Here is a 15,387-nt window from a genome sequence, read left to right on the forward strand (position 1 = left end):
CCTTCATCCTGTCTGTGAGTACAGCTCAGTGAATTAGTGTGGCTCAGAGCGTGCTGAACAGAGCATGCTGGGCTCACACTGTACACAGTATTACAGCTACATTAATAATAGGTAGCAAAATGGCTAGGAGAGCTGTTTGGATGCTTGGGTTAGGCTCAGGTCACAAGTGATTCAAGATCTGGGATGAATGGTAGATACACAGGAGCAAAACAGAACACAATACAGTGAATGAAACAGTATTGTTTCCTTTTCCTTGCAGGCCAGAAATGTGTTACCCCGTAGAGCTTTCTCTGCCATTCTCCAGTCCAGTGAAACATTACATCAGGGGTTAGTAGCATCAATATTTTGACATAAATAGAAGACTTCTGGTGTTCTCTGTCTTGGTACCTCTAGTGGAGCAGATCCAGAAACAATGACATTCATGATTTGGCTCTCAGTCACTAGAAATGGCTGCTTTCTTAACAGATGAGGAACATGGTAAAAATTTAAATGAAGCTTCTTTTTCCAGAATTCGGAACTCAACATGGATGAAGAAACAAGCTTGGGGTCAGTTTTCTGGAGCTGCAGATCACATCATTATGCCAGGTACCATTGCTTAATGTCTTCCTGTAACAGCGCTAAGAGAACCTTGGAAATTTACCTTGAGGTATGAGTATATTAGTAACACTGATATAATTATTTACTTGGAACTTCTGTAGTTAATTAACCAGTGAAGTGTTTGAAAGCAAACAATCTTGTCAAAAGTGTCAACTATATCTTGTTGCTAATTAGTTTTCAAACTGGAAAAAAAATACCCTGCATCTTTTTTATTGATTTGTTTTTAGAGTTAGGAGATGCAGTTCTTCTCGGACAGCACAATGTGGGACGAATCCTTGCACTCCCAGAAGCCAACCTTGCACACATTCAAATGGATACTGTTGCAGGTAGGCAGGCCCCAATTTGCCTGTTATTCTTACCAATTTGCCTTATATTTTCAATAGGTGGAGGATCCTTGTTCCACAGATTTAGGGTCATTTTGTATCCTTTCGTTTCTGGTTCAGCTTAGGAGGAGCTGTGGAGGATGAAGGTGATGATTGCAATGAAATGTTAATGTGAAATAGCAAATATTTTGACAGAAAACCATCAAGAACACAAAAAAGTTAAGGCAACAATAGAAACCAAGATCTGATTTGTATTTGCTGAGTTCTGTCTCAGAAGGGGAAAGTGCTTCTGAATGAGCATCAGACATGACATCCCATTACTGTAGGTGATGTTTGTTGAGGACGTAAATGAGTACTGAGATTTGTAGGAATTTTAAAGAAAGCAAAGAAAATAAACCAATACAGTTGTGCGTACATCAATAAATAAAATGTTGTTTTTTTTGTTGTTTTTTTTTTAAATATTTCCTTCTTCAACAGCGCCCAATGGCTCTCTGGTGGTGCACAGAGGGAGACACATAAATGAACACTACTGTTATGTGGATCTGACCCTGCTGGAGTGGGATGGGAGGTTGGGATACTGGAAGCCCAAAGGATCTTCTGGGGACAGGTAGGGCATTTCCTCTGTGGTGTGCCAGCCCTGGGACATAAAGACATTTCTCACAGTGATCAGAAACAGTGATGGAAAAGCCTACATATCACTGGAAATTGGAAATTGGACAAATATGTGAATTTAATTGTTTCCCATCAGAATCACCCTCCATGATACAACCGACGAAGTTGATACCATAACCCCAGTCTGCTCAGTGGAAGGTAGGAAATTAATCCTCAAGAAATTAATATTTTACCCCAATAAATAGTCTGATGTGTTGGTTCAGCTTCTTTCTTTTTCCTTCATCATTACATCAGTATTTTTTTTTTTTGGTGAAACTTTCAAAGTTTTTTATGTTATTTTTAAAAACAGGCAAATATAAAAAGGACTTACCATCCAAAGGTCCCAGGGGAGTCCCAGCCACTCTGTTAAAAAAGGCTGACACTGAGAGGCCTAGCTCAGTTTCTATAACAACCGAGCCTTCAGTCTCCAAGAAAACAGAAAATGGAATGACAGAGGTATGGTAGTGATCTGTTCTATTACTGTATTTCCCCTTGTACTGTATCACCATTACAGCACCAATTTGCTCATGCAAGTGTCTTTCTAACATTACCACCCCCAACCCCCCCACCACCACCACCACCCTTACCACCCTTCCCAGTCTCATCATCTAGGCTCCTTGTCTGTATCTTTCAAAGTGAAAGAGGATAGTGATCCGAACCCAACAGTCCCTTTTAACAGTGACAGTGACCCAGCAGCGTTGACATCCACAGAGAGAGCACTGGACCTGACTGCGGAAAATGGAATTGTGAGAATTATATTGTATTTTCCATAACTAAATGTTATGCATTTCACCTTCATAACCATTTTTGGGTATGCATGAGGACCACAAAGTGTAAGCTTATTAGATAGTTTCATCACCATTATAGACAAGGTGAACTGTTGGACTACATATCTCTTCTTTTCTTGTGTGACACTGTCATTTTTCACAAAATCAAACAGGTGATTTCATTTCAATCCATATATATATATATATATATATATATATATATATATATATATATATATATATATATCCTGCTGGAGCATTAAGATCCTGCTTGTATTTGTACTAAATCCACAGGGGCCAGGACAGGAAAAACAGTCTTTAGGAAACTCCATTGAACAAGCAGAGCAGGGGGCGAAAGACAGGTATAAAGATTTAAGTGGAGTGTTTTTGATAATCATGATAAAACTTTCTTGCTAAGTTTGTACAATCGATTTTACCAACGTATTTTTATTGTCTTATTAACTTTTGACATTTCATTTTTAATATACTTTCTTAAGTCTTCTAATTCTTTCTTTTGGGCTATATTCACTGTTTCAAAAGAACCCAGTCTTCATGCTGGGTTGTGCAATTTAAACATTAATAAAGGGTATCTCCATGCATGCTGTCAAGTAATGTGCCCCTGATGGGGGCTGGGGGTTATCTGCAATTCTGTTCCTGTTTTCCATCCACATTAAGCAACTTGCATAACTAGCTTTCTTATGAAACAGTAAAACCTGGGTGGGCAATGGTTCTGCGTGATGGATGCTGATATTAAAAGTTTGCAGGAGCTATGTGGTTCATAAATCAGACTTTATGGGAAGTCTGAAGACATCTTGGACCACAGGAATCTATGTGAAAAGCCAACCTTGCATCAAGTGCCTCTGTATTTATGAGCATTTTTCCATGAGGCTTTACAGTTAGATAAAGGTCAAATAATGGGCTTTCATCTTGTGCTTATTAATCTCCAGACATGTGGAATAACGTCCACATGTATAAATAAATACCCTTCTTTTGAAAGATGAATCTTATTTGCAACTGCCCCTTTTGACTGCAAAACTGTTGTCAGCTAGTCAGTCTGCTGCAAAATAAGGTTACTGTCCTGAACCCACTTTGAATATATTTGTCTATACCTCTGGATGTTCACTGCCACAGTACTGAACAGCCTTATCACTGAGATTCATTTCAATAGTTTATGCTGTTTTTGTTTCACAGTTCTCACATACCTGTTCTGTTAATTGGACCATCATACCGTATGTGTTCTGAGAAAAATAAAATAAAGTCTTGTTGCCTGTCCCTCTTTGCTAGCTGTTTTCTCATCAATGACCTTAACAAGGTTACAGAGGACCATGGGTTGCTGGAACAGAGGGACAGCAGGCCACCAAGCCCCAAGAAGAAGATAAACTTCAACTACAAGGTCAGCAAAGATAGATGGCCTTGCTGCTCTTTAATCAACCAATATGTTTATATATATATATATATATATATATATATATATATATATATATATATATACTTCAGATCACATCCACAATATATATTAACTTTACTTAAGCTGTACACAATGTGAATTCTACATAAGAATAACAAAGTGAACTTTAAATGACCAAGTTTATGATATTATCTATTTCGCTGTGATTTTAGTGTGCCATTATACCTCTAATTACTGCCCCATAGGTGACTGTGATTCCTGATTCTGAAACAAACCCTTGTGTCCCTGGAAGGAGCAAGCAGTTGAGAGCAAAGAGTGCAAGAAGGTGCCACATTGTATCTTACAGCTATATATTTTTTTAGGACATTGAGATGCATGCTTGGCTTTCGAATATTTTATATTTTAAAGTTGCGGGCTGAACATTTTGAAATCTTTAAATCCTGTAATTTATATTCTACAAACCAACCAATAATAAATAATTGAAGGGATTATTGTTATTATCCTTATAGTCTGTGTCCTGTTTTCTCATAGAAGGATCCCTGGGATTTTCCACAAAGTCCCTGGAATGGACACTTCTTCAGCTGATGAAGGGGAGATCTCCTATAGGCCAGAGAGTAGCTCCTCCTACCAGGCACGGTGCATCGAAGCATGGAGACAAGTCCCTCCAGGAACCCCCATGGAAACAAGTTTTGTCTCAAAAGGTATCTGCTGAGTACTAGGTTTTGTTCTTTTTCTGAATTTTGCAGAATGCTTTAAGACATGTGTCTCACTCACATTTCTCTGACGACAAGTAAAACCAACTGACCCACCTGAATTGTTTTTATTCTCTTTCAAAATACCCCCCCTTAAGTTCAGTGTACTTGGTCCACTCCTTCTTATAGTCCATGCATAATTGGAGGAAACACAGTAGATTTTAAATGTTTCCTAACCATCCACATTCCACCATAATCACCTAACTTTGCACACAGTGACTTTCAAGTTGTGAAGAATGATTTGGGTGGGATGGGTTTGTCTCCGCTGACACCTAAAGGAGTGGTACAGAGACCTGTATTATGATAGTCCTGTAAAACAAGTCTATTATTACTTCCTGTGTTTTAGATGACAGGTCCTGGTTGCACCACCATGCTTCCAAAAGCACCCCACGCATTAGAGGACTCTGCAGATCGGCAACCATCCAGTCCGCCAATGAGTGGTTAGCCAGAGGCCAGCACATTTCCTCCCAGCATGCCTTGCCTAGACTGCCCAAGCCAGTCTATCTCACCGGATTGCTACAGGACACAGCAGAGGTCAGAAAGAAACTCTTCACCAGATTCCAGCAGAGACGTTCCAACTTACTGAGGTCTCAGTCTCTGCTGTTGACACCCCAGCCACAACAAGGTAACCTTCAAAACAGCAATGTGTGAGGGTGTTGTTGCTGTAGATATGACATGTACCCAATTTGCACTTTTCTCACAATTCCTTAATCTAGCCAGAGGTTGCAACAGGACACAGAGAGAAAAAAAACAGGCTATTTTAATAGTTCTCTATCTTATATACTGCACATTTCCACAAGGAACTCCAGTAAAATTGAAGAATTAAGTTCAAGTAAGTTATTAATTTAAACACAATCAGTGGGCAGCTTTTTCTTTTGTGAATCCGATTAAGGTAAATAAAGATAAAGTGGTTGTTCTTGTCACTTTAAGAGCCGAACCAAGTGGCTTACAGAAATGCTTCCCCTTCTGTTTTTTTGGCTTGTAAAGAGCGGAGACAGCATGTGCTTACTGGGCTGTCTGAGAATAAATCAAAGAAGTAGTAAGGGCCTTGCTACCATCTTTGTTCACTAAAACTGTCTGGGCCTGGTCTAGCTCTTTCGCTCTTTGTGAAAGAGCGACAGCTTACAGCCAAGGGCCTAAAGAAGAGGTACTCAGGCCCTCACTTGGGGGGTGGCTGGGGGTGTTTTTCAGTACCCAAGAGCACTTAAAACATAGCTGGGGCTCAACCGAAGTCCACTTTAAAAGTGGCCTCTATTGCTTCACGCTGAGAGGCATTGTGCTGCCAATGCAAAGGGAATTTATTTAGCATGCCAGTGCACTCTAGGGGTTCCTTGGTGCCATAGGGAGCAAATAAAACTCAACCCCTTCACCCATTCTTCCATCTCCAAAACCTTCATTGTCATGTATTCAGGTATCCACACAAAACTGAAATAGTCATTATTTTTTCAAAGCTACAGGATACATTATTAGGAACAGTAAGCCAACTATAGAATGGTTATTCTATTAATGTTTATATCTGTATTTTAAATGACCAGGGCATTATGTGTGAGGTTTGTGCAACGCTCCACAGTGCTGATTTCCAGAAATTGACACAATCGTTACAGAGCTTCTAGCCACTTATCTAAGGGAGCCAGGCTCTATTTCAGTTCTTGGCTGTGAGCAGCAGGATTGCCAGTGTGTACACCAACACAAGAACTTCACTAATAAAAGGAAACTGTTAAAATACCAGGATGATTACAGTGTGGGTAAAAAGAATCCTTCTGTTTGCTTTCAGACAGGTCCCACGGAAAGGTTCTGGATTTTGGTTTCTCAGTGAAAACTGCGTCGCTGGAATCGCTTCACTCCACCCACCTGAGATGAAAGCAAGTTGCCTTTGCAAGACAATTTTACTAAGACCCACGGGGGTGTTGTTTGCTTTAGTTTTAGAACCACACAGGTCCCGCTGGACAGCTGTTTTCACGGTTGCTGTGATGCTTTTCATCTACAAATTCTGTACAAGGGATTTTTTGTAATATAAAGTTTATATACAGTATTTTAAAAAATCTTAATTTCTTATTTTTATTATTATTATTTTGGGGACATTCTCCTCTTAGTCTTAAAAGGGTCATATCAAGTGTGCAGATATTACTAGGAAGGAACTCAATTAGATTATACACCTAGTTTACTGATTATCCTCAGGGAATTAACAACTGGATACAGTGATGGTAAATCCAAAAAACAATGGTTAGTGCCATTTAAGTTGTTCTATTATGGAGATAAAGAGACCGCTTTAGTTATGAAACGGTATAAGAAAGGTGCAATATCTAATCCTTAGGTTAACATTTAGAGTCGTTCTCAGTATTTGCAGTTTTCCAACATGTATTTTTTTATACCTAAAGCTCAGGCCCAAATAACTGTATACTGTATTAAATAAAGATTTAAAGATAAAGAGTTCATTTGGGGTTTAAGGTGAAAGTTTTGAACAGATGGTGTTACTAAGTCATACCTATCAGTCATGACAAATTTGAGTTGTACAGGGCACTCCGGTCTGGCAAACCTCTTAGACCTCTTTGAAGTTAGCAAGGATGGACACAAAGGAGCCTATGATATCATAAACTTGGACTTCCAAAACACTTTTGACAAAATGCAACATGAAAGACTAATCCTGCATTTCTAATCACTGGTAATACATGGAAGTGGCTTCATAAGTGTCTAAAACATACGAGGCAGAGAGCACTTGTAAAAGGGAACACTGCTAGCTGTGTCCATATATCAGTGGGCTACCGCAATTGTTTCCTGTTTGCATGGGATAGTCAGCAAACTTGTCAAATTTGCAAAAATGTGAAGTGTTATATGCCGGTCACAAAAATGTAGGATCCATGCACCAAATGTGGGGTGTAGAACTGAAACAGGCACACCAACAGAAAGATTTTGGTGTTGTAATAGACTCATCACTGTCAGCAACCAGACAGTGTGGGGAAGCAATCAAAAAGGCAAACAGAATGCTTGGATATATATCCAAAAGTGTAGAGTACAAATCCAAGGAGGTTATGATGAGGCTGTATAATGCACTGGTGAGACCGCACTGTACCAAAGAGACACTGGGGGCCTGGAGAGAGTCTAACAAAGAGCAACCAGACTAATCCCAGGGTTTAAAGGAACGAGCTATGAGGATAGTCTGAAAGAACTGAATATGTTTAGTCCAGAACAAAGACAAATTAGGGGAGACATGACTGAAGTCTTTAAATTCTTAAAAGGAGTTGACATAGTTAACCCTAACTATTTCTTTAAAGGGTACATACATACCTTTTTTATTTTATTTTGTTACATGTTCCCATGTGTTGCTACAACTGTTTACGTAAGGTGTGTGTATTGTTTTAATTAATTTTCGGGGTTTTTTTTACATTTTGACCACTTTTTTAAACTTTTAAATTGCATTCTCTGCCTCAAGATGGCTTCACATGTACCCGCATGGACCTCTCAGAACTGCATTTCCCATCATGTGAGCAGGAGGATGATGGAAAATGTAGTGGTCACTTTTTCTGAGAGGTCCATGCGGGTACATGGGAAGCCATCTTGAGGCAGTTTAAAAAAGTGGTCAAAATGTAAAAAAAATAAATAATAATAATTAATTAAAACAATACACACACCTTACGTAAACAGTTGTAGCAACACATGGGAACATGTAACACAATAAAATAAAAAGGTCCTTATGTACCCTTTAAGTGCAGTACAGAAACCTGGACCAGAGGACACAGTCGGAAATTAAGTGAGGCTAGACTTAGGACAGAGGGAAGAAGACGTCTTCACACAGAGAGTGGTGAGGTTATGGAATGGGCTACCCAGTCTCGTTGTTAAAGCAGTATCACTTGAATCCTTGATAAAGTTTTGAGATTAATCAGCTACGAGGAACCAGACTAACTGAGATGGGACGAATGGCTGGCCACCTCTCTCTCATTCATACATTTCTTATGTTCTTTTACCTTCTTTCAGTAGATGGCGCCAAATCTCCTGATTTTCAAGGTATCTTCTGTTGTTTGTGGTTTAAGGTTACAATATAGCAGGTCCTTATAATCAACATGTCTTTATCCACTAAGTTAGATTGTAAACCTTTCTTAACAAACAATGGTCAAGGATATAAAAAGTGCAAATGGACCCAAGCAAAAGTAAAACTACTCTGTGGACTTCTATTGATTACAGATTTCGAAGAAGACCCTGTCAGTTACAGTGTAGTTAAAGTGGAGACTTTTTCTTCCATGTTACTGTTCTTTTTCACTACAGTTTGTTTTCATATGGTTCATTTACCTTTGTTCTTAAATCGTGAAAAATATTTTAATAAGGGCATCAGTCTTAAGCAGAGCTTGAGAAAAAAAATAGATACTGTTGCTTCAATTAAAAAAAAAAAAAAAGCATGCCATTGGTTTCTTGGCACTGGCCCACTATGGTGTGTGAGGGGGCTAGTTAAGAATGATTTATTCCCACTGTGGGATTCACAGAATGGTTTCAGTTTAACAGATTTCCCAGAGCAACCGGAAGCTGCTACCAGCCGCCACAGCAAGGAATTCTCATTCCTGTGTCAGATTGCTTTAACCCCTTCCCACCTGGAGACTGCTGCAAAATAGTGTGTTTATGTATGTATGTACATACATATGCATCTATTTTGTTATTTGCTCATTTATTTGTTTGTTGATTGATTGGGATTTGTGCAGGTGACCATTAATAACTAGTAATTGGAACAAACTTTGTTATATGATTTATATAATAAGGATTAAACATAATACATACACAGGTTAATGATGATCAGATTTGGGAACCTTACCAACTAAAACCTTACAATCTCCAACATAACATCAAATGTGCCAATAGAGGTTTTAATATTGTATACTTATTGTATACTTCAGTCCTCACAACTATTCTTCAGACTATTTTCTACCCCATCCTTTTTACACTTGTGTATCACACTGTTTTTGTTGCGATATCAATAAGAATTGTAATGTTTTTCTATATTTGTTGTTGTAAAATATGTATTTATATTAGTTTTAAATCAACACACACTCATTTGTACAAAAGGGGCAAATGGTAATGTAATATATCATTTATAATGTATTACCTGTCAAATAAAGCTAAACAAATTTTGACATGGTGCAAGACACAAGACCAAGCAGAACACCAGAGAATCAGGGAAATCCATCTATTCAACAATGGGCTTGCTTCTTTCCTTTTCTATTTCAATATTATTTATTTCAACTTCATTGCAAATAAAGTGCCAAAGTAAAAAGTGCACAAGTAAAAAAGTGGAAGTCTTGGTTGGCCAAAATGATTTTTTTTGTTTGTTTTTTTTTAACATTTATGTTCTCCTCTTTTTAATATAAACTGAGACGCTTTATTGCCCATTTTGGTTTTGGTTGGTGTCAGGGTCTCTGTTTTCAATCGTGTCCTGTGTTTTCACAGCTCACTGCTGGGCAAGCCTAGGGTAAGCGTTTCTGTCTCCAGAGGGGGCCTGCCAGGTACATCAGCAACAGCTTCCTGTCCCCACCCTTCCTACCCACCTCGCAGGCACACAACCCCCTCCCCTGTGCACAACAGGGACCACACACAGGCCAAACCCTGAGCGCAATACACACACACATTGCCAAAAAAATGTCTGGAATTTCATAAACATTTATTTTACTAGAAAGGTAAACACTAATCTTTTTGACACAGACTGACAGAGAAAAGTCTAATGTTTTTAGTATTGTTCAGTACAAAAAAAAAATGTATACCAGTATCTGAGAAAAATACTGATACTAATAATATTGGTATGTTTTTTTTTTTTTTTTTTTACAACACATATAAGCTATGTCCACCATATTTTTAAGCCAAAGAGGTAGGAGGAAAGTGGAAGGAGGAGAGGGAGGGAGGCTGATGACTGATTCTACCATGAGGCCAAAAACATTACCAATAAGCCTTACTTCTATTATATTAAAACTTACGGAAAACGATAATAAGATCCAAAATGGAAAATTACCTATATGCTAACAATATCCTGGGAGACAGTCAGCATGGTTTTAGGAAAGGAGATTGCTGTCTAAATAACCTGCTTGACTTTTTTGAGGATGCAACATTGACAATGGATAATTGCAAAGCGTACAACATGGTTTATTTAGATTTCCAGGAAGCTTTTGACAAAGTCCAGCATAAAAGATTAATTCTCAAACTGAATGCAGTAGGGATTCAAGGAAATGCATGCACATGGATTAGGGAGTGGTTAACAGGTAGAAAACAGAAAGTACTGATTAGAGGAGAAACCTCAAAATGGAGCGAGGTAACCAGTGGTGTACCACAGGGATCAGTATTAGGTCCTCTGCTATTCCTAATCTTCATTAATGATTTAGATTCTGGTATAGTAAGCAAACTCATTAAATTTGCAGACGACACAAAAATAGGAGGAGTGGCAAACACTGTTGCAGCAGCAAAGGTTATTCAAAATGATCTAGACAGCATTCAGAACTGGGCAGACACATGGCAAATTAAATTTAATAGAGAAAAGTGTAAAGTATTGCATGCAGGAAATAAAAATGTGCATTATAAATATCATATGGGAGATACTGAAATTGAAGAAGGGAACTATGAAAAAGACCTAGGAGTTTATGTTGACTCAGAAATGTCTTTCAGGCTAAAGCAGGCTAATATTAATAACAATAATATATATATATATATATATATATATATATATATATATATATATATATATATATATATATATATATATATAACATGCTATTTACATTAACAAATCCTTTTGTGTAACCAATTCATTTTGAATCCACCAGCACCTCAAGGTTGTGTATTGTGAAAAGCACTCCAGTGGCCTGTCATTTTGACAGACAGTGATTGGACAGTGCATGGACAATGGTTTGTTTCTGTTGTTCTTGTTGTCCCAGCCTGCCTGCCTGACTGGCCTGGTCTGGAAGACTGCACAGGGTGTGTAGGAAGTCAAAGCACTGAGGCAGAGCGAGAGCTGCTGGAGCCTGGGGCTGCACACAAAACCATTCAATAGAGATGGGGATGAGCTCTGCTCTGTACAGCAGCTCTATACAATCACAGGACTGTTGATTGGGGTTATTCTCCACTGTGGACATTCCTTTAGATGACAACTGACTAACAGTCAGACAACCTATATATTGCCACAACAATGTGAAGCATCACATTCTTACTGAAACTAGTCATCCTGTCTCTTGATAAAATGCATATTCATTTGGTCAAACTTACCTTACACAACCACAGCAAGGTGATGCTGAGGAACTTGTCCAACTCTACATACTGGTATTGTATGTACTTTAGATGCCAGTCATAGTGATCTTTACCTCATCCTGATACTGATAGCTGTAATTCTGCTTTGACGGCTATGACTGGGGTTATCTATTATTAGCATACTTGTTGGTAAAGTGGACTGGTTGGAGTCAGCAGCACAAGAAAAGTCTTTCGCATCTAACCATTCCTCCCCTTAACCAGCTATCGATTATGTCAGTTGTATTTGGCATGGGATCCTAAAACTACTCTTTTCTGGGTCACCCAGCATTAAATCAAAGCTTGTTAAGGTCCCCTTTTTTAGCATTTTTATATTCCCCCTTTGGCCTGAGGCCTAGGATTTATTTGCACTTGACTCTAAAGAGGATGTGACTTTTTTTCAGGCCAGCTGGAAGTCACCCCGTAAGAACACAGGAACACGGGCAGGAAATTGGACACCCTGGGTAATGGCAGCTTAAGATCCCCAGGGCCTAATTTGTCAGACAGCATGACAGTCTCCATCGGAAATGTAGAGATTATAGTTCAAAATAAAAATAAAAACAATTCAAGATCTAATATGATAATCCACACGATAACATGCCAAAAAAAGATTGGGAGTGATGAAGTTCCAAGACAGCTGAGAAACTCATCTGTCAAGGAGTTATACAATTTTTGTATGAGCTGGAAATTGGACAGTTATTTATTTAAACATAAGTAACAGGCCAGCAGGTGGCAAACATACCAAAGCTTTCAGCATGTGAATGTTGAATGGCAATTCAAGGTCATCTATGGAAATGAGGGTGCAGAGGGGATCATGAGAAACCATTCATTTTCTGTTAGTGGTGTTTTACAGGGGTTTGTGTCATTTTCCTTTTGAGGGGTAACATGATAAGCTTGCTGTGGCAGGTCTGCCACCTGGGGTGGGATGGGCACCATGTGGGAGGGTCCAAATTTGCACCAGTAAAGTTCAGGTAAGAGGTAGATAGCCAGTTTTGCCCTCTGAGGCTCTGTGTTTCCATATACGTGTTGCTTGATACAGTTGGAGTCCAGCTATTATTTGTTTTAGCAAAAAGAACAATTTGTGTGTAGACAATTGATTGACTTTAAATGGACTGTTTTTTTTTTTAACCAGCTCTAACTGTTCAACCCACGTGTTTCTTGAAGCACACATTTCACATGAAACTTCAAACCTAGGTGTCAAAACATCCTTAATTATGACAAGTACCTTAGAGTGTCATTGTTTGTTTCGCCTTAATTTAAGACACTTGTTATTTGTGTTTATTTGACAACTCCAGTAAGTTAATTTAAAACACAAACAGAAATGTGATGTCTAGTCTGTAAGTCTCCTTAAAAGTAGCAGGGCAATCAAAGGAGGTCCAGAGAATTTCCCCCTATTGATTGATGACCCAAGAAACATGGATAACAATATAAAAACAACCATGATTATGTTTAAAAGGAAGCAGGAACAATAGAATCCAGGACAGTGATACTTTAATGAAACAGAAATACAGTACAAGAGATTTTCTAGTTATTATTTAAACATCTTTTTGTTGTATTATTTATTTAGCAAACATTACCCAGTCGCTCTCTCTCTCCTCCCTTCTCTGTCTCTCTTTACTGGGGGAGGGCAAAAACGCAATTGAGAGTCACTTCAAAAATGGAAATGTAATTAGGCAATATATCAGCCTTTGTAACTGCCAGCACACATGTTTCAAGCTTTGGTTTGGAAAGCAATAGGCACTGAGCTTGCTCCCAGATCTGTGGACAGAACCCTTGGCAATTGCCAGATTGCTTCAAAATATACAGTAGAGAATACCCCAATGCATCTGTTGTTTTGATTTGTTGTGCACATCAAAACTGGAATTGAAAATCTTGAAAAATTGTCAAAATGGGCTGATGGTCTATTTAATTGATGGCTTTAATAGGCTGCACATGCAATTCATTTAAAATAGTAAGAGAAAGGGAACACATAGCCACAAATGGTAAAATGCATGAGACTTTTTAGAAGTTGTTTAAGATGCCTAATTAAAGCACAAAGTGGTCTAACATTTTCACACATGACTGTCTATTGTCTCTATATCATTGATTACAGAGCACAAATTTAAATGCTCACACTGAGGTTTTCATGCAGGTGTAGGTATATATATATATATATATATATATATATATATATATATATATATATATATATATATATATATATATATAAATGAGGTGTGCAGATTTCATAATGAAAAATCAGGACATAAAAGTTAAAATGAGGGGGTCACATGCTTCCCCAGGACCTCACAGAACTAGAGGTTTCAGTGTGTAGGAGCCTGTGTGTAGCCTGACTGTGGCTTGCCTTGTAGGGCACTCCAGCCCAATCACAAGGCACTGAGGAGCAAGGATGAGGGTAAACCACACCTAGGACATCAAAGCATGTTGTAACAAAACTACTTACCATTAATTTCAGTAATTCTTCAGTGTGACAATGGTTGTATTGACAGTTCTTGGGATGCCCTGAAGTGCCAAACAGAATGTACTAAAACATTGCCCCCCAAACAAACTACAAAAGACATTTTACCAGGGGTGTCACATAAACTCTTAACGGTCCCTTCTGGAATTGACTTGTTGATAATTCTAAACCTGTAACTGGTCCGTTTTCTGCCCATAAAGTGCCTGACCTTTTTTAATCTTATAAAACAGGTCTGAACCATACAAATGAAAAGCCAACAAAGCCTCTAATTGGCAGATATCCTGGGGGCAGCCTGGAAAATTAAAGCATGACGCAGTGGGAACTTGGAGGGTTAATTATACCTCTTTTGTTACCATAGGCAAAAAGGTTGGAATCCCAGGCCTAGTGACAAAATTACGTGAGAGAATAACGTATGAAATCAGAAGGGAAAACAAGTGATACACAAGTAACCGCAGATCTTTGTGTGTCAGAGGTTGAAGGTATTGGGTGTAATTGAAGGTTACAGTGTGAAAGTAGTTTTTGCCATTATTTGCCACATAATGCAGGAACAATGTGCTGAATTACGATACATACAACACCATCGACTTGGAATTCATTGTGGAATTACCTCCCTGGCTTGGGGTTAAGGTAAGGATAAAGGTTATTAAAGTAATCTTTTTATATTTGCTCATAGAGTGGCAATGATTAGGAGATGAAATCTCGCAGCTTTAAAACAAGCTCTCTACCATTGTGCTAACAGAATCAGGCTCCTTCTAGTGTGTCATGTCAGACTGCCAGAATTTTCTACTAAATGTATTGGTTCTCATGTTTTTGGCTGACCGGTCAGGTGTAAGATTTGGGGCGATCTGGGGCCTCACTCTATATGCTGGATCACGTTGTGAGTTTTTGATAATGCCAAGCTGGTCTGACCACAAACAGCCAGGACTGAAGCCACACAGGGAGTTATGGGGATCATTAACCGTTAGGAATCCTAGAAAGTGCCAAACAAAGTGTGGAACAAATGCATCCAACAATATCCACTCACCTGGTTCAGAGGCCAGCTCAATGTGAGAGTCACCAACACACACATTTATCTTTCAATTCCAATACAAGCACACATTCATTGATGCCAGAATCTCTTTTTTTTGTGAGAAATAATAAAATGAAATAATAATGAAAAAACACATTCAGCTCTAACAATTCT

The 15,387-nt window shown here is 38.5% G+C and overlaps 1 protein-coding gene across 1 annotated transcript; it reads left to right on the forward strand.

The window, feature by feature from the left end:
* The first annotated feature begins 446 nt into the window (after positions 1 to 446).
* On the forward strand, positions 447 to 6,876 carry LOC131730525 (uncharacterized). Its single transcript, XM_059020601.1, has 11 exons — positions 447 to 585; positions 825 to 923; positions 1,398 to 1,527; positions 1,669 to 1,730; positions 2,208 to 2,317; positions 2,633 to 2,700; positions 3,623 to 3,731; positions 3,992 to 4,071; positions 4,278 to 4,447; positions 4,845 to 5,123; positions 6,273 to 6,876. Exons 1-11 carry the CDS (start codon positions 447 to 449, stop codon positions 6,356 to 6,358), a joined length of 1,332 nt encoding a protein of 443 aa, XP_058876584.1. The 3' UTR covers positions 6,359 to 6,876.
* The last annotated feature ends 8,511 nt before the right edge of the window (positions 6,877 to 15,387 follow it).

Source organism: Acipenser ruthenus, unplaced genomic scaffold (genome assembly GCF_902713425.1).
Source record: "Acipenser ruthenus unplaced genomic scaffold, fAciRut3.2 maternal haplotype, whole genome shotgun sequence".
Lineage (NCBI taxonomy): Eukaryota > Metazoa > Chordata > Actinopteri > Acipenseriformes > Acipenseridae > Acipenser > Acipenser ruthenus.